Below are 24,139 nucleotides of genomic sequence, written 5' to 3'. Positions count from 1 at the left end.
TCACCAATTACCAAAAAAAAGTTGCTACGGATATTAAAAATATTGCAACTAAATATTGTTAAGTTGCTATAACAGTAGCTTTAAATATGTGCAATCTTTGGTGCATGCATTTATCAATACGATTTACTTACATTCACTTCATCAATTTCCCTGGAAATATCACTAAGTTATTTACAGTTGTGTGAACCTCAGAGTGAACTAAGCACCAGTAGGAAATTATGTAGTAACTTACATGCAAAAATATTGTCATCATGGTCACACTGCACGTGCATGTTTATTCAAATAAAAACACTAAAAACATGGAATTTCCTTTGTATAACATTTATTTGCATTGAGTTTGATGAAATAATACAGTGTATTGAATTCAAGAAGTTTTGGTTCTTGGTGGGTAACATTCACTTTTCCAGCATTCAGGTAGCCAATATCTACAAACAATTCATGATTCTGATCACTCAAATAATATTGTTGTATTCCAACCCATCAAATACAGCCAACACAGACAAAAATGTTATTACAAACCCAGCAAATTCTCGTTCAAACTGAAAATCTTTTGAAAGTTGTTAAATGCTGACAAGTCAAACTCTTTGCTGAATGCAAAAAAATGTAATGATGCCACAGCATATAAAGCTGAAATGATTTCATTCTGTAAACTTTGGCAGCTAAGTGTTAAAAGACCCTACACTGCTGCAATAGATCGAAAAACACATTATTACGCCATGAAGTCACCTGCAAAGTTGTTTTATTCCCATTTTTGTTCATGTGTCATCTTTAAAGGAGGTAACATTAATATAGCAAAAATTTTACTTAAAAATATACAAAGAGGCCCTATGCATGCATTGTATACCATTTGGCAGTCCCAGGCTAGGAATTTAGTTACAAGTACGTATTTTTTGTCTATAGTTTAAAAAATATATTTAACCTGTGCTCAATGTCAACATCTTCTAAAATTTTTTTTGATTTATTACTGAAATGCCAGCCCAGAGGATTTGTGTAGCATGTCAGGGAGGCATAGTATGATGCCATGCAAATGAGGGAAATAGGCTGAATGACAATATTTCCTGCCATTTGCGCCCCACATGTGCCAGGCAATGATAATCTCCAACAAGAGAGAATCTAACCATCTCCCCTTGACATGGCATTACCATCACTTAATCCCCCACTATCAACATCCTGGGGGTTACTAATGACCAGAAACTGAACTGGAGCAGCCACATTAATACTGTGGCTACAACAGCATGTCAGAGGCTGGGAATTCTGTGGCAAGTAACCCACCTCCTGACTCCCCAAAGCCTGTCCACCATCTACAAGGCACAAGTCAGGATGGGTGCAGCTCCAACACTCAGAAAGCTCAACACCATCCAGGACAAAGCAGCCCACTTGATCAGCACCCCAGCCACTACCTAAACATTCTCTCCCTCCACCACCACACACAGTGGCAGCAGTGTGTACCATATACAAGATGTACTGCAGCAACTCACCAAGGCTCCTTAGACACCACCTTCCAAACTCGCGACCTCTTCCACCCAGAAGGACAAGGGTAGCAGATGCATAGGAACACCACAACCTGCAAGCTCCGCTCCAAGCCACACACCATCCTGACTTGTGACTATATCGCCGTTCCTTCACTGTCACTGGGTCAAAATCCTGGAACTCCCTCCCTAACAGCACTGTGGGTGTACCTACACCACATGGACTGCAGCGGTTCAAGAAGGCAGCTCACCACCACCTTCTCAAGGGCAATTAGAGATGGGCAACAAATGCTGACCTTGCCAGCGACACCCACATCCCATGAAATGAATTTTTAAAAACTGATATCGGTATCTGGAGTTATTTAAAACTGAAAAGGCCAATTTCTCTACCGCAATTGATTGCAGAGAAATTAATTGAATGACAGAAAACAGTCTATTTGAAAATGTGCCTCTTCTTTATTTTTAAATTTCTTTAGAGGTCACGACTGCTCCATTCCTGGTGTAAACAATCACACACAGGAAGCACAACCTGGGGAATTGTGAGTGTGCTCACCAGAATTCCTGTGGGCTCGCATTTCAGTAATCAATCAAAAATAAATTTAAAAAGATGTTGATGTTGAATTGTATCTTATAGCCCAAGGAGTAAGACTGCATAACTGTATACATGCATGGATTATTAGATGACCATGTATTATGACATATTGAGTGGTGGTGGTGCTTTCAGCGTTGGCACCTCTCCAAAGCTGTAATCCCTTCAGCCGGATCATAAAATTCAAAATGACGCCCCACATTAAACTCTAATACATCGGAACACAATGATTTGAGATTCTCTTTAAGTCGTTCAAGTTTTGAATTAATCAGCGTACGACAATCAATTTGTTCACTTAGGTATTCTAGTCTCTCAACAATTTGCCTGTTAGCATATAGAAGCTGGCTTAGAGATTCACACTCAGCAGAGGTGCCAAATTCGCAATATGGATGTTTATGGCCTATTGGAATTAGATCATAATTAATATCTGTGAGCAGATCATTGCATGTCTCATAAGGTGCTCTGGGAATTAAGCTTATACGTTGATTAAGACTTCTGCTTATTTCAAGGGAGTTGGACATCTCGACACCTGATCGGAGATTATGTTGACTGTCTGGTGTATTAGCTGCTACAGGAGGGTTTATCTTATAAGCTCGGCAATGCACTGTGGAAGGAAACCTAAAAGCTTGTTTATTATACCAGTTACCAACACATACTGCCAGGCCAATAGCCCTATGCCATGTGTGATGGCACAATATATCTATCATAATTTCTTTCTGCTGCCTTCCTTTACATGATACTGAAGCACCAAAATAATTGCCCGTTGTCTGCCTTCTGACATCAGCATCCCAAAAATAGCAATAGCTGATGACTGTTGATACAAAGGCATTTCCACATTTGCTGCTTTTAGACTCAGCTAATTCCACAATCATTTTATCATTCCGAGCCATTAGACAATTCAAAACTTCATTAGCCCTTGGTCCCACGATTTCAACAACCTGTAAAAACAAACAAGTACCAATTATTAAAGAAAGAAGCAACTTGCATTTGTTTAGTACCTTTCCTGGCCTCAGGACAACCTAAAGGAGTCAATGAATTACTTTTGAAGTATAGTCAATGCTATGTAGCAAACACAGAGCAAAGTCACACAAACAGAAGTGAGATTAAAAAAAAGGAGGGGCTTTTTAACCCCCCCACCCGAACACAAAATTGGCAGGAGAGGGTTGGGGCAGGGGCAGTGGGGGGGACACGTGGTGGATGGTTAAATTGTTAACTTATGTGAACCCTGACCCCAATCCACCGCAAACGTGCCTACTTCTGGTTTAACCACAGCAGGTTGGTTGGCGACTGAATAACACGCTCTGGGGTGAGATGGGTCCAAATTCATAATATTTAAATGAGGCTGCATTCCTCAGATTTTAGAAGCCATTTAATTTTAATGGCTGCACCCCTCTCAGGCCATTTAAGTAGCCCAGGACAAGAAATAGAGGTGAAAGACTGAGCAGGCATACTGGACTTGGGTGTGCTGCACTGTTTTATCTCTTGGGTGGAAGCGGCCCAGTAAAATCAGCACTGCTAAGCACAGGAAATGCAGCAAAAATAATCATGATTCAGCAGTGAGGCTCACCAGAGAGATGATGGCCTTGATTGGAAGGCGAGCCACTGTGTAGTGAGTTTTGAACACTGAAGTTGAAGGACTTCCAATGTAGAGTCTTAGCCTGGCATATTTTCTTACATGCTACCAGCAGAGACTTAAGGAATACAGTACAGAATCTTGGAGTGTAATTGTTCCCAAACAAATAGCAGCAGTTGTACCGTTATCTCTTCCACTCTGGATATTCCCCATACCTGTGCCAAAAAATGTACTTAATTCTCTTTGCCTGCATTGTACATTGGGACTCATTATATCACAGAAACGATTGCAAAGCTACATTAATTTCAGCCAAAATCTCTAATATTCCTCCAAGCGCTAATCTCTAGACCACCTCAGAGTTCTTTCTGTATTTGTGTCTTTTGATAGACATTTATTAAGGTCATAGTCTGTTGGCTACACCAATCCTCAAGGCCTCCAAGATTGTTTTTTGCACTTGCAACTGTAGTTTACCCTCCAGCACACAAGGGAGAGATGCAAAAGCTCCTGCCAACATGTTAAAGGGTCATAGTTCCCGTAATAATTATCAACTGATGAAGAGCTAATATTTGGTAAATAGAAGATAATGAATGAAGATTGTTGTGTTACTAATCACTGTACAGACCCTGGCACAGACAATGAGATTTTAGTTTAACATCCAATTTATTATTGAAAGAATTCAAGCTGGAGGACCATGGTGTAAAATTCCATCAAGGCTGTAAAGAGTGAAAGAAAAGGCAAACTAAGTTGGGAAGTAGTGATTAGGTAACACAAAGCTTGGGTTTTAAATGCCTGAGATTGCGAGAAGAGGGAAAATCTACAGGAAGTAGTGAGTTCTACTGATTTAAGGTCCTGAGAAATAATGAGTTGCAATAGAAAACCATGATGATGTGTTGATTTGATCACAGTATGAATTTATGGAGGGGGAAGAGCATCTAAAACGGCAGCTTAAAGGGAACAAGAGTGTTCAGAGAGGATCAATAAAAAAGTGTTAGACAGGCAAGGTTGTAATGAAGAGAGAGACTGGAAACTAGTGGGGAAGAGGGACCTTCTATCAGGGTTTTTCTGATGAACGGAAACTCTTTTAACGCCAACTCCTTAATAAAACTCGAATCCTGTCATCACTTGCCCCTTTTTGGCAACAAACTCAAATCTGTGCCTCGAATATTAACGGATGTGATGAGCGAGCAGATATTAGACTAAGTGGCTCAGACTTTAATTGACTAAATGATCTATTTCTGTTCTCAAATGTACTGCACTTCTCAGGATGAACTGATTGAACTTACCGCATAAAGTAACGCAGTGTAAGGAGGTCGACTTGGGAGGTGGGTGTTGTATTTCTGAAAGACATCTGGATACTTAGAAGATAATAACTGGACTTCATTTTGACCCAAAATTTCTTCTGGTTCAATTATAGGAATATTAATGTGGCCAAAAAATAATATTGTATGTAATATCTGTAAAATTTAAAAACAAATGTTTTAACATACAACTTTTTAGACATTAAAAAATGATGTACTTATGAAAAAAATAGGTATTAAAATCAAGCTAGTTGAGTTAGAGTGAAATAAAATCAGTAAATGTGAGAAATATGCAGCTGGTATATCAATATCTGAAAAAGAATAGGCAGGTTAGACTATTGCGTCAAGCAATTGAGTAGATTCCTCACTTGTGATAAGGAATGCTATAGTCCACTAGCCAGAAGTGAGTGAACCCAGAGCATGAGTATTGAGATGAGCACTTGATACGCCATAGCATACAAGGCTATGGGCCAAGTGCTGGAAAATGGGACTAGAATAGTTAGATGTCTGATGGCCAGCACAGACACGATGGGCCGAAGGGCCTATTTCTGTGCTGTATAACTCTATGACTCTATGAGCTGCAGCTGCAGTGAACATAAGGAAGAGGATGCTGTTGACTGGAGGGTGAAGTTGTCCTTGGCTAAAGAGCCTGGGGATTCAGCTTTCCTGGTTCTGGCATTTATAAGAAGAGGGTGGTCATAGACAGTGTGCCACAAATGGTGTTTTGAGGAAAATTATGGTACAAATGTGAGTGGGGATGTGGTGTAACAGATCCCTGCCCCTATCTACTCACTCAAATAGTGCCACAAGATCAGGTGGATGGTGGCAGAAATTCCAAGCTGTATATCAATTAAAAATATTACAAAATCAGTAAAAATCAAGTTATCAATTCAGGAGGAAACTATATTATTCACTTTCCAAGTTTTATGTATGTACAAGTTAAAAGAATACCTCTTTGAAGTAGGCTCTTCCTCTATGTTGGCTAAGCTTTCCCTCTCGCACAGAATTTGCAATGAGTTTTTGAACTTCCTTCAAAAACTGATTTCCACTCTTGATAAAGTTTTGCACCTGTGGCACTTCATGTCGTACAAAGTCCACCATTTTTTTTTTCGCACTAAAAGTAAATTAACAGGTGATTTAACGGGTAAAAATGGAACATGTTTATTTTGTAGGAATCTATTGGGCTGCTTTTTCCATATTTTCATTGTCTGTTTTTGGCCAGTATTGGGGTACAAAATACAGTAAAATGGGGCCAACCACCACAGTACCGTCCCAAATAAGTTGTGCCAAATCTATCCTCCTTAAAACCTGCCAGTCTGCAGCATGACCCACTCAGAGCTTGCTCCACCAAATGTAAATGAGAGCCAGTGGATGTGGCCTAGGCCTCCATGCAATTTACCCCAATTACCACCCCAAAACCGACCTTGGAAAACACTGTCACCATATATAGGTGGCAGAATGAGCTGTACAGCATCCTTCCTGACGAGCGAAGCTTTCTCTTCCTGTGCTGTGAAGGGGTGAAGGAAGAATTGGAAGAAGCTAGATTGGAGGACCTTAGTGAGGCATTACCGAGTATGTTTGTTTTCAACACATAGACAGCCAATTCACAGAGTTTATTGACGTAGAAGGTCTTTTGTTTAAATGCCTCTGGCTGTTAGTGCCTCAGAACGCTGCCTTGCCTCGAGGCTGCTGGGGAGTTATGCCTGCTGCTGGATGTATACATGCAGCCACTTCTAACAGGAGAACAGCATTACTGTAGCAACAACAAACTATACTTATAAAATGCCTTTAACATAGTAAAATGCCCCAAGGTGCTGAGCAGTGAATTTGACAACTGCCTTGAAATTTTTTACCATGAACACCTTTCAGTCATCTTTCAGTTTCCACTGAAAATTTAGACAGGCAACAGCACACATTGTATAAATGTTATCACTAATGCTCTCTTAATATTGGCCTTTTCCACAGAAGTTGTGAAACAAAGAAACTGTCCAGATCTACATATTGGCAAGGTTCCTACAGGTGTAAGGAATAATTAATGGAACACATGACACTGAAAGCCCTTCATAGGAACGCATGGATAGACTGCAGAAGCTTGGTTTGTTCTCCTTAGAGAAGGTTGAGGAGATTTGATAGCAGTGTTCAAAATCACGAAGGGTCTAGACAGAGTAAATAGGGGGAAACTGTTCCCATTGGCAGAAGGGTTGAGAACCAGATGGCACAGATTTAAAGCAATTGGCAAAAGAACCAAAGGCGACATGAGGAAAATTTATTTTTACACAGCAAGTGGTTGCGATTTGAAATGCGCTGCCTGAGGGGCTGGTGGAGGTAGATTTAATCGGGGCTTTCAAAAGGGAATTGGATAAGCACCTGAAGGGAAGAAACTTGCAAGGCCATGGGAAAAGGCAGGGGAGTGGGACTAGCTAAATTGCTTTTCAGAGAACTAGCATGAGGCTGGATGGGCTGCATGGCCTCCTTTTGTGCTGTAACTGTTGCATGATTATTGCTGCAAAAGGAGGCATGCTATCAAAGCTTTTCATCTTGCACTCATCAGGACAGAAGCAAGAATATCAAATTTCAAAGGGAGCAACAATTTATACTGTCACTGCGATAAGAACAGCAGAAATCTAGAGCACCTCCACAATACAGGGGAGACAGAAGATCAGGGGAGGTATTATCATTGTGTTGTGCCAAAACATCTCTTAACAGATGGATCAGGAGTGCAGGGAATATAATGCATATTTGGTCTATTGGCCACAGATTAAGGGAGACCAGAAAGTGGAAAAAATATTTGGAGCAAGAAATAAAAGATAGGTGTGCCTGCGAAAAATAATAGGAAAGTTTTTCCACTGTCTGTACCTCAGTTTAATGGTGAATCCAGGGTGGGAATTTCAACTGGGAACCATTCCACCAGGTTCCCACTCATTTTTATATCCATATCTATTTTCCAACATCACTTTCAATCCATATATGGGTGGAGCTACTATAATAAGCTAGCAATGATGTCACAGGTCACATTTGCAATAACTACTGCTATAGCAACGCTGGGCAACAGTAACACTAGCATGTTTCTGGACTCCAACCTTACTAAGGCTGGGGAACGGTTTTTAAACTTTAGAATCCTCCTTAGGTGAGTACAATCATCGCCCTTGCATGACTTTTCATTCATGGAATGTGGGCATCGCTGGTAAGGCCAGCATTTATTGCCCATCCCTAATTGCCCTTGGGAAGATGGCGGTGAGCCACTGCATTCTGTGTGGTGAACCACAATGCTTTTAAGTAGGGAATGCCAGGATTTTGACCCAGCGATGATGCAGGAAAGGAGATATTTTTCCAGGTCAGGATGGTGTGTGACTTGGAGGGAAATTTGCAGGTGGTGGTGCTGTCAGGTGGTTTCGCTCTTCCTGCACTGTGCACAGTGGACCAACTAAATGCAGCACACAGGGGAGAATGGGACTGGCGGATCGTATACCTGTTTGATTTTACCTCCATTTATCATCATGGGCAGCAACAGTAATGGGCTCTCTTACAGAGATGCAATCCTGCTAGCCAATTTTATTTTGTGCTGCACCCTGGCAATCCAATGAACATAACAGTAGAGAAAGGAAAGTCTTCCCTAATGAATGCAAATTTTCTATGGTGTTTGAAAACATGTCCTGAGGTTTACTATCACTAAAAACTTTAATGTACAAAAATAAACTCCATAACTGGAAGTAAAACCGAACTTACCATGTCATAGTGATTATACTGAAAATAGAAGCCGTCAATGTTTTCCAACTTGTAGTCCTGCATTAAAAAGATATGCATTAATGATCAGAATGGTCAGCTAAATCATGAAGTTAAACCTGACTGTTTTTATTCCTGTTTTCCTGTCAATTATAAGTTATATTTTTTGTTTCTGAAAATAAAATTCATGTCACACAAACCTCCTTCCATCAATCACACTTACCTCTTTTGAGTATGCTTATGCATGGTACACTATGATTTAGTCCAACATGTAACATTTTGCATTTGCCATTATCAAACTTGATGTGCCACAGTTCTGGTCACCATATAACAAAAAGGATCTATATTTATTACAGCTCACATAGAGGAGGGTAATAGGAATAATTTGAAGTGCAAGAAAGCTGACTTACAAGGAAACATTTGAAAAGTTCAGCCTGGAGAAAAGTTGATTGATGGGGACAGGATCTAGGTGAAGTATTTAAATATTAATGGTTAGGTAGGAAAATCCTGAAAATTACTTTAAAATAAGGTAAGATAATAGGACAAAAGGTCAGAAATATAAATTAATGAAAATTAAATATAGAACAGATACCTGGAGGAAATTCTGGAGTCAGCCTTGACTCAGTGGTCATACATTTACCTTTAAAACAGAGCTTGTGGCCTCAAGCCCCACTCCAGGGCATCCAGCACAATCTAGGTTGACTCTCAGTGGTAGTACCATTCATTAGATGAGATGTTAAACTGAAGCCCTCTAAGGTGGATGTGAAAGGTCACATGGTACTATTTGAAAAAGAGTAAGGGAGTTCTACTGGTGTCCTGGTCTACATTTATCCCTCCACAAAAGATCAAAAAACAGTTTAACTGGTCATTCATCTCATTGCTCGTGCGATTTTGCTTCATGTAAATTGGCTGCTGAGTTTGTTATGCTCTGAATGTCCTTTTGGACATGAAAGGTGCTAAGTAAATGTAAGTGTTTTCTTTCTTTGAATAAAGGGTGATAAACACCTGAAATCAGTTGCCAGACAGGGTAGTAGAGATGCAGATGCTGGGAATACTCAAAACACATTTGGAGCTACACTAACAGTGTTAGAATTCAGTGCAGCAAATCCTTGGCTTTTCTTATGCTTCCATGTCTTTATATTTATATCATGTGCCTTCCGCCCAGGTCACTAAATCACCCTGCAGGATTAACAGGGCAACTTCCCAAACCATACTGAAATGCTCATACCTGGATTCCAATCCTTAAGAGTTGAGCATCAACTGAGTATGAGTGATTCGTACTGAATAGTGCAATAAATAGGAGGAAGAACTCACCTGCATTACTTTGTTATCTTTTCTTATTAAGGAATATCTGCCTGGAAAGAAAAACAAACATTCATGAACATTCTTTATCCCTAACTTCACATCAACTATCTAAAACCAGTGCTTAAAATAAGCTATAACACTGGCGCTTTGATATCTGTATTTCAACGATAGCAACCATATTGCAGTGGTCTGATGAAGAGGCCCTGTCACTTGATCTGACACTCGCAGCCACCAGCTCAGATACTGGAACTGCGCATACTTTAAAGGCTAGTATAGAGCTGGGATCAGCACATGGTGAGTCACTGGGCATGAGTGGGCTCCAGCCAGGTCAGAGGTAATGAATGGTTCATGTGCCAGTTCACCAGAGGGTGTGATCGCAGAGGAGTTCTGCTATAAGGGACTGAGATGAGGACCTCAATGGTTGACATACAGGAGAGTGCTGATAGGCATGCATAGATAGATGCTGGGTGCATTGGCTAGCCTGCCAGACAGCTTCCTCTCGCTGTCAATGAGCATAGAGGAGTCCTGCTCCAGCTTGGTAGAGCGCATCACGCACAGCTAGCCAACTCTGCAGCCTCTGCTCCATCTCTCTGTCATGCTACAGACCCAGAGGCACTGCAACTACAGCCTCTTACCTGTTGCAGCCTTTGTGTGGACAGGTTACCTACACCTGTGCCCTCCCTGTGAGGATGTGTCAACTCTGCCAAATCCAGGAATTCACCACACCTCCATGGACACTCGAGTACTTTCAGGCAGTTTGCAATAGCAGAGGTTCTTCAAAATCACCTTACCTGCAAGTTGGGCACCTGGTCCTCTAAATAGCATTCAAGCTGGGCCCCTTTTGCATCTGAACACCTGTTCTTAGGTGAGTGATGTGTGAATTCACTGAACTGACCTGTGTGGTCTAACGTTGGAAAATGGGTGCCACATCAGCCAACAGGGCTGTGTGGCAACATGATAGGACCAGATCAGTTGCTTTCAGCGCTCACAGGAGATACCCATGAGAGATGGTGCACAGTGCTGGCCACGCTGGAAGTCACTGGCAGCTGGTGGGGCAAGTAGCTTCTGTAACATCGTCTCCGGCGGTGCTATGGATCTGAATTTTGTGCCGAAAGTGCCCAATTGGCTCCACTTATTCTGTAGTTGTAGCTGTTCATTACACTCCTACAACATTGAACCCACTTTGCAGTGCTGCAAAATGTGATGAAAATGACATAGAATTTCATAGAACGTACAGACAGAAGCAGTCCATTCAGCCCAACTGGTCCACGTCGATCCCTATGCTCCACACGGGCCTCCTCCCACCCCTCAAGATAGACCGTGTACAGCGGACTGGGGGAGATATAGTACTTGGATGCCCCTTTCAGCTTCTGTTCTGCCTCTGACTGAACAAGTGTGTTTATAGAAATTTTTTCAAACCAGTGGTTGGACATGAGGGGCTAAGAAGAGATGGACAAATCTCATCACTGATGTTAAAGCAGAACTAGCCGTGACAGTGTACTTACACAATGCTCTTTTTCTAAATCTCATCAGGTATGCAATCTGAATTACACCTTCAGTCAGCAAGACACAACAGCTGGCAAGGCCATAAATGGATTCTTAGTAGCTTCAGATAAATTATACCTCCAAAGAAACACAAAGAATGCCCACAGAACAGCTGTTGGTATTCATTTACTTATTCCACAATACATAATCAATGTCTGGTTCAATCTCCAAGATGGGTCATCATAGTAAATGACTCCCAGATAAACCGATACATTTTCAAATCAATTTTCAGCGCTGTACTATGCAAGTGATTATAGCTCAAGAAAACACTCAGCCATTACCATGTTCAATACTGCACCAACCCCTCTAGTAAGTTGTCGGGTGGAACCTCACTGCTGTTTAGGGAACATATTGAAAATTACATGAAAAATCAGAGAAATTAACTTACAATTTCAGAATCTTTATGCTCTGAATAGAAAACCAAGCGGGTTGTGTAATGGCCTGTTGATTTGTTGATTCCCTATTGCCCATTTTGTGCTACTACCTAGAGCATTTTCACTCCCACTAAATCATATCTTCACTTGTAGATAAAGGAACCTACTCTGAGCAGAGGCCGGAGAATAATGGAAAATGTTCTGGCGAGTCTTCCACCTATCCTATTGCCATAATACAAAGCAAAAGGACATTATATTAGTGTCCACAACTCTCTGCACTGAGCTCCTTAGTTTGGCTCTGCTACATAGGTACAGAGTGGAGACCAGTTAATTAACTGAAGGCAGGACATGATTAACCAGAGGAAGAGGCAGCCTTGGCTACTTTTGTCTACTTGTTAGTGTCTGCAAAGTGCAGAAAGATCTCCTGTAGCACTACTTCAGAAATCTGGGAATAACTCAGTCGATGTCTGTCATGGGAAAAGAGGGAGTCAATAAATCTATTTTTTAAAAGTATAAGGGTTAGAAAAAACCCTGAGCAAAATGCTGTCGGCACAGAGTGGCCACATCACAAACTTGATGCAAATGGGACTCTGGTAGGTAGTAGTGGGTGAGTAGTATCAAACTGAAATTTAGTTTAAATTTTTGAATTTAACTTAGTAAAAACTCTAAAAGAAACTGCAAGTTAATCAATACTTAGCAGAAACTGCAGGTGACAGTTAATTGTCAATAAGCTGTAAGTGATTGCCTGAACAGGAACCAATTGCAGTATGTGGGAAACTGAGTCAGCAGTTGTAATTTGGGTGGGACTCAAAGATGTCTAAATATAAACAGTATCTACTGACACACAGAGTGGCTGATCTTCATCTAACAGGCGGGAGATTCTTTCTGTCTGTGTAGATAGGGGCAAAGTCTGCAGAGTGGATGAGCAAACTATCCCTGACACCAAGGGAATAGCACTGTTCTCTGAAGCTGTAACCTGGAGTTCTGAAGGCTCTGTTGTCTGCCTGTGTTAAAGACTTCTCCTCATGGCTGGGAAAGAACTTGGAGTGGGAAAGGGAGGATCCAATTGTCATGGTCCATATAGGAACCAATGAAATAGGTAGAACAAGGATTAAGATTCTGCTGAGGGAGTTTGAGGAGCTATGGTCCAAATGAAAAAGAACCTCCAACTTAATAACCTATGGATTACTACACGAGCCATACACAAATTGGCCTAGGGTCAAACAGATCAGAGAGTTAAATGCACAGCTCAAAGCGTGGTGTGGGAGACGGGTTTCGATTCATGGGGCACTAGCGCCAGTACTGGGGAAAGAGGGAGCTGTTCAATTGGGACGGGCTCCACTTAAACTGGACTGAGACCAGTGTCTTGGCGAATCGTACAACTAGAGCTGTAGACAGGACTAAAAAGGGGGGGAGGGTTCAAGTGAAGGGAAATTTCTGTATCTAAAGAGCAAAGTCAAAACCAATGAGCGATTTGGATAAAGACAAGCAGAGTGCGACAGGAAGGGTCAAAATTTTAACAGTATTAGTGCATCAGCGAATAAGGCCAAATGGGGGAAAATGGTAAAAAGTCTAAATGAAAGGAATGGGCTTTTAAAGGAAGTCAGAAAACCCCGAATCTGTCCGATGTTATGAAGTGCATTCCTACTTCAGCAGCTGTCAGCTGTGAAACTGACAGCGCGATGTCTTTTTACAAGGTCGCTCTGCAAGCAGACAACGGGAAATTTCCCATCTCCAGTCACGGAGCCCTGGCAAGAATGAGGAATGGCCCCAGGTACAGTTTGCATCCGCAGGCCAGATGGAAACCTTTGGCAGGCCAGATCCTGGCCCATGGGCTGTCTGTTGGACAACCCTGCCTTCAAGGGATACAACAAAGGTTCACTAAATTCATTCCTGGAATGAGAGGGCCCTCCTATTAGGAGAGATTGAGTAGGATAGACCTATATTCTCTCAAGTTTAGACGAATGCGAGGTGATCTCATTGAAACATATAAGATTCTGAGAGGACTTCATAAGGTAGATGCTGAGAGACTATTTCCCCTGGCTGGAGAGTCTAAAATTAGGGGGCATAGTCCAGAATTTTACCCTTGGTGGATGGGAGCTGTCCACCGACTGAAAGGTTGGTGGCCAACCCGCCTCTGCATGGCCTGGGGATTCGATTTGCATTTTGTGGTCCCCAACTACTGCCTAATGGAGCTACCAGCCAGAGGGCCGGCAGCTGTCTGTCCCAGCAGCACCACCGGTAGGGATGGCCATTGCTGGGACTGCAACACAGCCATTGGGAATAAGAGGTCCGGGAGCCCCGGATCCCAGCTAAGTTTCTGGTGCCTCGCTGGGGATGATCGCTCTGGCCCCGGCGAGGGTTGGGTGGTTGATTGAGGGCCCCGGGGATGGGGGGTGGTGGGCGTGTTGGGAGCTGGGGGTGGTTGGGGCAGTGGGGGTAGTCCTCCGTCAGACACAGGCTGCTTGATCATGAGGGCCCTCCCCCCAGGCCATCAGAGAGCTTTCTGCTTTTGTCAGGCGGCTTCTCGCTGGCCTGGATTGCCTGACCGGCCACAGGTAATATCCCCATGGGGGTTCCCACTTTAGGGCCTTGACTGGCCGGAGGTGGGTGGGCCGTTTTTTGCCACTGCCGCCCTGTGTAAAGTGGCAGCAGAGGCAGGGGTGCGTCGGGAAGGGCCCCCCCCCACCTAACGCTCCATTTTAAGTGCCCCCCCATCACCTTCCCGCTGTTTGTGCAGGGGGGGGGAGGGCATTAAATTTAAATTTGGCCATAGTCTCAGGCGAAGGGGTTGGCCATTTCAGATTGAGAAGATATTAAATTTCTTCACTCAGACTGTGCAACTTAGAAACCCACTAGCCAGAGGGCTGAGGATGTTCAGTCATTGAGTATCACACATGTCAAATCTTGAAAATTTATTTCAAGAGACAGATTTCTAAGCAAAATTAAGGCTCACTGATAATATTGTGATTGAACTCTGAAATCAGGAGATTTTCAACAGGCACTCTTACAATACACATAGGCATCCTGTTCCACCCACATAACAGGGCGTAGCCACATCCGCCCTCGGCAGTCTCGAAGCAGACAACATTATAAATGTCGCACTGAACTTTGCATTCAGAGCCTGTTGAACAGAAGGATTTTGTGTCTCCATTCTCCAGGTCCACAAACCCTTGCTTCTGAACGGTTATGAGCCTTGGCCCCTCCATTCATGTGAGAAGAAGTCACTGAAAGAACCCAATTTGAATTCTAGAACTTGCTACAATAACAAGTGGTGGACAACAGCGTCTGAAGAATGCGTGCTTTACTTTTTTTTGTTCCTCTTGGGCTAAATATCCCCTATTTTACACACGCACAAATTAGAGTTCCGTATTGTATATACAATTTACTTCCTTATCGCTGTAACTATTTTCTCGCCAACGTTACTAAATATTCCCACATACATTGGGTGGCACAGTGGCCCAGTGGTGAGTACCACAGCTTCCCAGCTCTGGCGACCCGGGTTCAATTCTGGGTACTGCCTGTGCGGAGTTTACAAGTTCTCCCTGTGACTGTGTGGGTTTTATGGGCGGCACAGTGGCGCAGTGGTTAGCACTGCAGCCTCACAGCTCCAGGGACCCGGGTTTGATTCTGGGTACTGCCTGTGTGGAGTTTGCAAGTTCTCTCTGTGTCTGCGTGGGTTTTCGCCGGGTGCTCCGGTTTCCTCCCACATCCAAAAGACTTGGAGCTGATAGATAAATTGGCTGTTGTAAATTGCCCCTAGTGTAGGGAGGTGATAGGCAATATGGGATTACTGTAGGGTTAGTATAATGGGTGGTTGTTGGTCAGCACAGACTCGGTGGGCCGAAGGGCCTGTTTCAGTGCTGTATCTCTAAATAAATAAATAAACATAACCAAAGGACCAAAATCAGTCCAGTATTTCAATGTCTGTTCCTATTATTCTGCACAATTCTATACAAAAGGACGGCGAGTCTGCGGCTGAGACTGAAGAGCGGCTTCACTGTCAGACTGGAGTGAAGGGACCGAGCGCCTGTCCAGCTACAGTTAGGGATTTCTTACCTGATCAGCAGAAGTCAGAGTCTCCCCAAAACCACTTCACAGTCTCAGTGGAACGGAAACAGCTTGTACTGAGTCTAAGCAGGTAAACCGAATGATTAAGAGAACAGAAAGCGAAAACGAAACTTATTCTTCACTTCCTTCTTATTCGATCGGCGAATTTGATTGGTCAGAGTTCTGGTATAAAGGGGAAAGTTCAATTTTTTAACCGGACCGACTGACTGGAATTAAAATATTAGGAAGCATTTTTCTCAATATTGGAGAACTATTTTAATACATTAGCTACAGTAGTTGCAAACATAAGATCTACACACATTCGCAAAACACTGGTGACAGATTGCAACAAGTCATTGTAACCAATTAAAAGAATTTCTGCCAGTTTCTGGCTGAAGAACAATGATTTTTAGTGCGTAGTTACATAGAAAAGCGAGGGCAGATGCTCCACAGTTCCCACTGGAGTTCATAAGACAGGGATTACAAATTCATATTTCGTTTCAACAAGTGAGGTTTAAAAAAAACTTCGAGCACTCCTGATCGGTATTTTTCAGGGTCCCATCATTAATTCAGGTGCACAATCAATAATTTTCTTAAGCTTCACTTGTTGAAACGAAATATGAATCTGTAATCCCTGTTTTATGAACTCCAGTGGGAACTGTGGAGCATCTGCCCTCGCCCTTTCTATGGAACTACGCACTGAAAATCATTGTTCTTCCGCCAGAAACTGGCAGAAATTCTGTTACAACAAAAACAAGAAATACTGGAATCACTCAGCAGGTCTGGCAGCATCTGTGGAAAGAGAAGCAGAGTTAACGTTTCGGGTCAGTGACCCTTCTTCGGAACTGACAAATATTAGAAAAGTCACAGATTATAAACAAGTGAGGTGGGGGTGGGGCAAGAGATAACAAAGGAGAAGGTGCAGATTGGACCGGGCCACATAGCTGACCAAAAGGTCACGGAGAAAAGGCAAACAATATGTTAATGGTGTGTTGAAAGACAAAGCATTAGTACAGATTAGGTGTGAATACACTGAATATTGAACAGCAGCAAGTGCAAACCTGAAGAAAAACAACCTGAAAAAAACAGTGGGTAAGCAAACTGAACAAACTAAGATGAAATGAAATAAATGCAAAAAAAGATTGTAAAAAATGTAAAAAGGAATGTAAAAAAAAGGAAGAAAAAATAACTAAAAATGAAAGTAAAATGGGGGGCTGTCATGCTCTGAAATTATTGAACTCAATGTTCAGTCCGGCAGGCTGTAGTGTGCCTAATCGGTAGATGAGATGCTGTTCCTCGAGCTTGCGTTGATGTTCACTGGAACACTGCAGCAATCCCAGGACAGAGATGTGAGCATGAGAGCAGGGGGGAGTGTTGAAATGGCAAGCAACCGGAAGCTCAGGGTCCTGCTTGCGGACTGAGCGGAGATGTTCCGCAAAGCGGTCACCCAGTCTGCGCTTGGTCTCCCCAATGTAGAGGAGACCACACTGTGAGCAGCGAATACAGTATACTACATTGAAAGAAGTACAAGTAAATCGTTGCTTCACCTGAAAGGAGTGTTTGGGGCCTGGGATAGTGAGGAGAGAGGAGGTAAATGGGCAGGTATTACACCTCCTGCGATTGCAGGGGAAGGTGCCCTGGGACGGGGACGAGGTGGTGGGGGTAATGGAGGAGTGGACCAGGGTGTCGCGGAGGGAACGATCCCTTCGGAATGCTGACAGGGGAAGGGAGGGGAAGATGCGACTGGTAGTGGCATCACGCTGGAGGTGGCGAAAATGGCGGAGGATGATCCTTTGGATATGGAGGCTGGTGGGATGAAAAGTGAGGACAAGGGGAACCCTGTCACGGTTCTGGGAGGGAGGGGAAGGGGTGAGGGTAAAGGTGCGGGGAATGGGTCGGACACGGTTGAGGGCCCTGTCAACCACAGTGGGGGGAAATCCTCGGTTGAGGAAAAAGGAGGTCATATCAGAAGCACCGTCATGGAAGGTAGCATTATAAGAGCAGATGCGTCGGTGACGGAGAAACTGGGAGAATGGAATGGAGTCCTTACAGGAGGTAGGGTGTGAAGAAGTGTAGTCGAGGTAGCTGTGGGAGTCAGTGGGCTTATAATGGATATTGGTAGACAACCTATCCCCAGAGATGGAGACAGAGAAGTCAAGGAAGGGAAGGGAAGTGTCAGAGATGGACCATGTAAAGGTGAGAGAAGGGTGGAAATTGGAAGCAAAGTTGATAAAGTTTTCTAGTTCGGGGCGGGAGCAGGAAACGGCACCGATACAGTCATCAATGTACCGGAAAAAGAGTTGGGGGAGGGGGCCTGAGTAGGACTGGAACAAAGAATGCTCAACATATCCCACAAAAAGACAGGCATAACTAGGACCCATGCGGGTACCCATAGCGACACCTTTTACTTGAAGGAAATGCATGGAGTTGAAGGGGAAGTTGTTCAATGTGAGAACAAGTTCAGCCAGGCGGAGGAGGGTGTGGTGGATGGGGACTGGTTGGGCCTCTGTTCCAGGAAGAAGCGGAGAGCCCTCAAACCATCCTGGTGGGGGATGGAGGTGTAGAGCGATTGGACGTCCATAGTGAAGAGGAGGCGGTTGGGACCAGGAAACTGGAAATTGTCAAAATGACGTAGGGCGTCAGAAGAGTCACGGATGTAGGTGGGAAGAGACTGGACCAGCGGAGAAAAGACAGAGTCTAGATAGGAAGAAATAAGTTCAGTGGGGCAGGAGCAGGCTGACACAATGGGTCTGCCGGGACAGTCCCGTTTGTGGATTTTGGGAAGGAGGTAGAAGCGGGCTGTCCGGGGTTGTGGGACTATGAGGTTGGAAGCCGTAGAGGGAAGATCTCCAGAGGAGATGAGGTCAGTGACAGTCCTTTGGACGGTGGCTTGATGTTCGGTGGTGAGGTCATGGTCCAGAGGGAGGTAGGAAGAAGTGTCCGTGAGTTGGCGTTGAGCTTCTGCAAGGTAGAGGTCGGTACGCCATACAACAACAGCACCACCCTTGTCTGCAGGTTTGATGACCATGTCGGGGTTAGACCTGAGAGAACGGAGTGCCTCAAGTTCAGAGGGGGACAGGTTAGAGTGAGTGAGGGGGGCAGAGAAATCGAGACGACCAATGTCTCGCCGACAGTTTTCAATGAAGAGATCAAGAGCGGGTAAGAGGCCAGGGGGAGGGGTCCAGGTAGAGGGAGAATGCTGGAGGCGGGTGAATGGGTCTGCTGGTTGGGGGGAGGACTCCTGGTCGAAGAAGGGAGCCCGGAGGCGGAGGCGACGGAAGAAGAGCTCAACGTCATGCCGAGCATGAAATTCATTGAGGTGGGGGCGTAAGGGGATAAAACTGAGACCTTTGCTGCGTACAGAACGCTCAGCATCAGAGAGGGGGAGGTCAGAGGGTATAGTGAATACACGGCAAGGGGTCAGATCAGAAGGGGTGGGGTCAGAGGGAAGTGAAGCGGAAGGAGGATCTGGAGGGGCATTAGTCCCGATCAGCTGCTGGAGCTTGCGTTCCTTAACACCTGAAAGGAAGAAAAAAAGTTTTTTGTTAATGCGTCGGATGAGACGTAAGATGAGATGAAACTGCGGAGTAGAACAGCTTTGAGATAAGGTGAGGCGGTGCTGCTGGAGAGAGAGGTCCAGTGTGTGCATGTGGCGGCGCATAGCACTGAGTGTCGATCTCAGGATGCGGCGAGAGTAGCAGTCCGAGGAACGTTGTATTTCTCGGAGATACCTGTGATCCTGGGTGGTTTCAAAGCATGATGGGTGAAACTGCAGTTGGAATCCACGTGGAATAAGTCGGAACCGGAGACAGTCACTGAGGAAGGAGATGTGGCTGTGAAAACGAGTTTTGGTAGATACCTTATCAAACACCAGGAGGGAAATAGAAAGCAATGAAGGTGAACAAGGTAAAAGAGACAAACGAAAATCCCGTCGGAGAGAAGAGCAGAACTTCTTCATGGTAGGCATTCCTGGAAGAGAAGTGGCAGTGAATTAAACACTAAAATAAAAGCAAAATACTGCGGATGCTGGAAATCTGAAACAAAAACAAGAAATACTGGAATCACTCAGCAGGTCTGGCAGCATCTGTGGAAAGACAAGCAGAGTTAACGTTTCGGGTCAATTGGTTACAATGACTTGTTGCAATCTGTCACCAGTGTTTTGCTTTTTTTTAAAAGGGTTTTCCTTCCAGTGGCTTTGGAAGATCTGGCAAGTTAACTTCAATGTTGCCATTGGCTGTACAAGGCCTGCACACTGGGAGCCAGCGGTGCTAAGTTGGTTAAAGTAGTAGATTTGATGAACCGGTGATTGTTTCTACTTCACAGACAAGACGTATTTATGGCCTCTGTCACTAAGAACTTGTACTATTGTTTTGATGTCCATTGGATGTTGGCTTCACTGGCAAGGCCAGCATTAATTGTCCATCCCTATACAACTGAGTGGCTTCCTAGAGGGCAGTTAAGAATCAACCACATTGCTGTGGGTCTGGAGTCATGTATAGGCCAGATCAGGTAGGACAGCAGATTTCCTCCCCTGAAGTACATTAGGGAATTGGGTGAGTTCCTACAACAATCTGGGTAGCTGCATGGTCACCATTACTGATACTAACTTTTTTTTAAATTCCAGATTTATTTAATCAATTTAAGTTAATTCTTCAGCTGTCATAGTGGGATGTCTCTGGGTTATTAGTCTAAGCCTCTGGAGTACTAATCCAGTAACAACCACCGTGCTACCATACCCCCAAACTACAGATAGTTTTGTGTTCTGGGCCTGACCTCGTTGGAAACTGAGTATAAACAACTTCTGATTGACAGCTTGTGAAAGATGCCTTCCTATGTTCTTTATTTCTGGGGAAGGAGTTGGTTGACAACTCCTTGCCCTGGCAGCAACATTTATTTTGAGGCTTTCTGCCAGCTCAGTATTTCTTGTTTCACTGTTTCACAGCCCATATAGTGGTCAGCACTTGAGGGCTTTCAGTGCCTGAACTTTTTATGACAGACAATAGCCCTGTTCTTAATTCTGAGGAGCGTTCAGTGTTGGGGAAGTTGAGGGGATCTGATAATGCATGGGAAACCAAGAAGAAATTTCCACATATCAATCTGTAGCATTTTAACACTGCCACTTCATTATAGTTTTACTTCTGGGTTTGGCACCAAATGCACAGCAGTGGGTGTGGTGTGGACCTGCATGACACGTGATGTATTTAAAGAACCATTCCAAAGACAGAATTTGGAGGAGCTGTGAGGTTTTACACAGAAACAGCAATTGTACAAGATAGACTGAGAACTCTCAAAGGCTGCCTCCCACTTGAACGATACTTCCCTCAATGTAGTGCTGGGTCAGTGAGGTATTCAGTGCAGAAAGCACTTTAATGACCTAACCAGGTCAGGAAAGGTGATTACAGTTATACAGTCATCTACATCACCCCATCCCTCCCGCTGCCTTTTTAAGCCTTCTCCATCATGTCACTCTTCACACATTTACCTTGCAAGCATACTCATCCTTCACTTTCTATGCACTTCCTCACATCCCCATCTATCCATCTATCACTGCCACCCTGATAGGAATGCAATTTGAGGACTTTCCTTGGTAGTCACCACCAAATTGAGTGAATACATGCCATTTCTGTCACTCGTAGGCTTGTTCTTTTCCCCCACTAAAGGAGGAGAGAGCACAGCACAGCAGGGAGAGGGAGAGAATCAGATGTGGTCCTCCACAGATCTCAAATCTAACAACTGCAGAAGAGGAAGTGCTGGAGATCAGTGGCATCTTGTCATTCCTCATCCCTAGAGATGGGGACTTGCCAACTATTGACACAATGAAATAGCAGTGACCCACATGTCATGCACACTCAGTCATGTTGACTTGATTTCAGCAGTGAGTTGAATATGAAAATCTTCAGATTGATAAGTTGCTATGTTGTTAGCTTGCCAGGGCTAATTCATATCTTTTCTCTTCGCCAAGACTTCTATGCATGCGACAGTAGTCTATGAACTTTGCAGATAATGAATCCTCAGAGGAGCTGATTCGTCTGAGGGTGCACCTTCATAGGATTTGTGCTTACCAGCTCAGGTACTCACACTTTATTGTGTCAAGTTTGTTAGATAGGTGGGTTTTCACCTGGTAACTCTCAGTTCACAAGTGAGCAAGAACAGAGAGTGGTAGCAGGGACAGCTGTGGAGAGTCTACATTGAAGGGCACAACCCCTCCAACCTCTGCACAGTAGAACACAGATGCTGTTCCCTGGGGGCCGTAAATGAAAAGGGTACGAACATATGAACTAGGAGTAGGCCACTCAGCCCCTCAAACTTGCTCTGCCATTCAATACGATCATGGCTAATCTGATGGTAACCTCAACTCCACATTCCAGTCAACCCCCAATAACCTTTTACCCCCTTGCTGATCAAGAATCTATCTACCTCTGCCTTAAAAATATTCAAAGACTCTGCTTCAACTGACTTTTGAGGACAAGAGTGCCAAAGACTCACGACCCTCTGAGAGAAAACATTTCTCCTCATCTCTGTCTTAAATGGGTGACCCCTTATTTTTACACAGTGACCCCTAGTTCTAGATTCTCCCACAAGAGGAAACATCCTTTCCACATCTGCCCTGTCAAGACCCCTCAGGATCTTATATGTTTCAATCAAGTCGCTTCTTACTCTTCTAAACTCCAGCAGTTACAAACATAGCCTGTCCAACCATTCCTCATAAGACAATCTGCCCATTCCAGGTATTAGTCTCTGAACTGCTTCCAATGCATTTACATTCTTCCTTAAATAAGGAGAACAGTACTGTACACAGTACTCCAGATGTGGTCTCACCAATGCCCTGTATAACTGAAGCATAACCTCCCTACTATTGTATTCAATTCCCCTTGCAATAAATGATAACATTCTGTTAGCTTTCCTAATTATTTGCTGTACCTGCATACTAACCTTTTGCGATTCATACACTAGGATACCCAGATCCCTCTGCATCTCAGAGCTCTGCAATCTCTCACCATTTAGATAATATGCTTCTTTTTTATTCTTCCTGCCAAAATAGACAATTTCACATTTTCCCACATTGTACTCCATTTGCCAGATCTTCACCCACTCACTTAACCTGTCTATATCCCTTTGTAGCCTCCTTATGTCCACTTCACAACTTACTTTTCTACCTATCTTTCTGTTATTAACAAATTTAGCAACCATAACTTCAGTCCATTCATCCAAGTCATTTATATAAATTGTAAAATGTCGGGGCCCCAGCACTGACCCATGCGGCATACCACTCATTACATCTTGCCAACCAGAAAATGACCCATTTATGCCGACTCTCTTTAACCTGTTAGCTAACCAATCTTCTATCCATGCCAATATGTTACCCCCTACACCATGAGCTTTTATTTTCCACAATAACCTTTGATATGGCATCTTATCAAATGCCTTCTGGAGATCTAAGTACAATACATCCACCAGTTCCCCTTTATCCACAGCACACGTTACTTCTTCAAAGAACTCCAATAAATTGGTTAGACGTGCTTTCCCTTTCACCAAACCATGTTGACTTTGCCTGATTTCCTTGAATTTTTCTAAATGCCCTGCTATTACCTCTTTAATAATTGCTTTCAATATTTTTCCTATGACAGATGTTAAGCTAACTGGCCTGTAGTTTCCTGCTTTCTGTCTCCCTCCCTTTTTGAATAAAGGAGTTACATTCACTATTTTCCAATCTAATGGAACCTTCCCTGAATCTACGAAATTTTGGAAAATCAAAACCAACGCACCAACTATCTCACGAGCCACTTCTTCTAAAAAAGACCCTAGGATGAAGTCCATCAGGATCCAGGGACTTGTCAGCCGCAGCTTCAACAATTTGCTCAGGACCACTTCCCTGGTAATTGTAATTTTCTTGAGTTCCTCCCTTCCATTTCCTGATTTACAGCTATTTCTGGGATGTTACTTGTATCCTCTATGGTGAAGACCAATGGAAAATACCTGTTCAATTCATCTACCATCTCCTTATTTTCCTTTATTAATTCCCCAGACTCATTTTCTATAGGACCAATTTTTAGTTTAAAACACTCTACTTCCATTTTCTTTTTTAAATATCTGTAGAAACTCTTACTATCTGTCTTTATATTTCTCACCAACTTTCTCTTGTATTGTAATTTTTCTCTCCTTATTAATCTTTTAGGTGTTCTTTACTGCTTTTTATATTCCTTCAATCTTCT

The 24,139-nt window shown here is 43.5% G+C and overlaps 1 protein-coding gene across 3 annotated transcripts; it reads right to left on the bottom strand.

The window, feature by feature from the left end:
* Window positions 1-313: 313 nt before the first annotated feature.
* LOC137384362 (uncharacterized) lies at window positions 314-16,199 on the bottom strand. Of its 3 annotated transcripts, XM_068058294.1 has the most exons (7): window positions 15,936-16,077; window positions 11,784-11,837; window positions 9,967-10,007; window positions 8,656-8,712; window positions 5,881-6,043; window positions 4,915-5,085; window positions 314-2,996 (listed from the first exon to the last, which is right to left on the bottom strand). In XM_068058294.1, the coding sequence occupies exons 4-7, from the start codon at window positions 8,661-8,663 to the stop codon at window positions 2,190-2,192; spliced, it is 1,149 nt and encodes a 382-aa protein (XP_067914395.1). In that variant the 5' UTR covers window positions 8,664-8,712; window positions 9,967-10,007; window positions 11,784-11,837; window positions 15,936-16,077; the 3' UTR covers window positions 314-2,189. The 3 variants fall into 3 exon arrangements, with proteins under 3 accessions (XP_067914395.1, XP_067914394.1, XP_067914396.1); XM_068058293.1 differs by lacking the exon at window positions 11,784-11,837; XM_068058295.1 differs by lacking the exons at window positions 4,915-5,085; window positions 11,784-11,837 and having other exon boundaries at window positions 15,936-16,199.
* Between the last annotated feature and the right edge of the window lie 7,940 nt (window positions 16,200-24,139).

The sequence above is a fragment of the Heterodontus francisci genome, chromosome 26 (assembly GCF_036365525.1).
Source record: "Heterodontus francisci isolate sHetFra1 chromosome 26, sHetFra1.hap1, whole genome shotgun sequence".
Taxonomy (NCBI): domain Eukaryota; kingdom Metazoa; phylum Chordata; class Chondrichthyes; order Heterodontiformes; family Heterodontidae; genus Heterodontus; species Heterodontus francisci.
The sequence above is the reverse complement of the archived record's forward strand: the minus strand, read 5'-3'. Positions and strand labels throughout refer to the sequence as shown.

Bases quoted from the DNA above. Each gene is read 5' to 3' on its own strand.
- LOC137384362 (XM_068058294.1), bottom strand. The intron at 5,086-5,880 runs GTATTCTTTTAA...TAAATTTTACAG, and splicing joins GAAGAGCCTACTTCAAAGAG to ATATTACATACAATATTATT. The intron at 2,997-4,914 runs GTAAGTTCAATC...TTGTTTTTACAG, and splicing joins ACACTGCGTTACTTTATGCG to GTTGTTGAAATCGTGGGACC.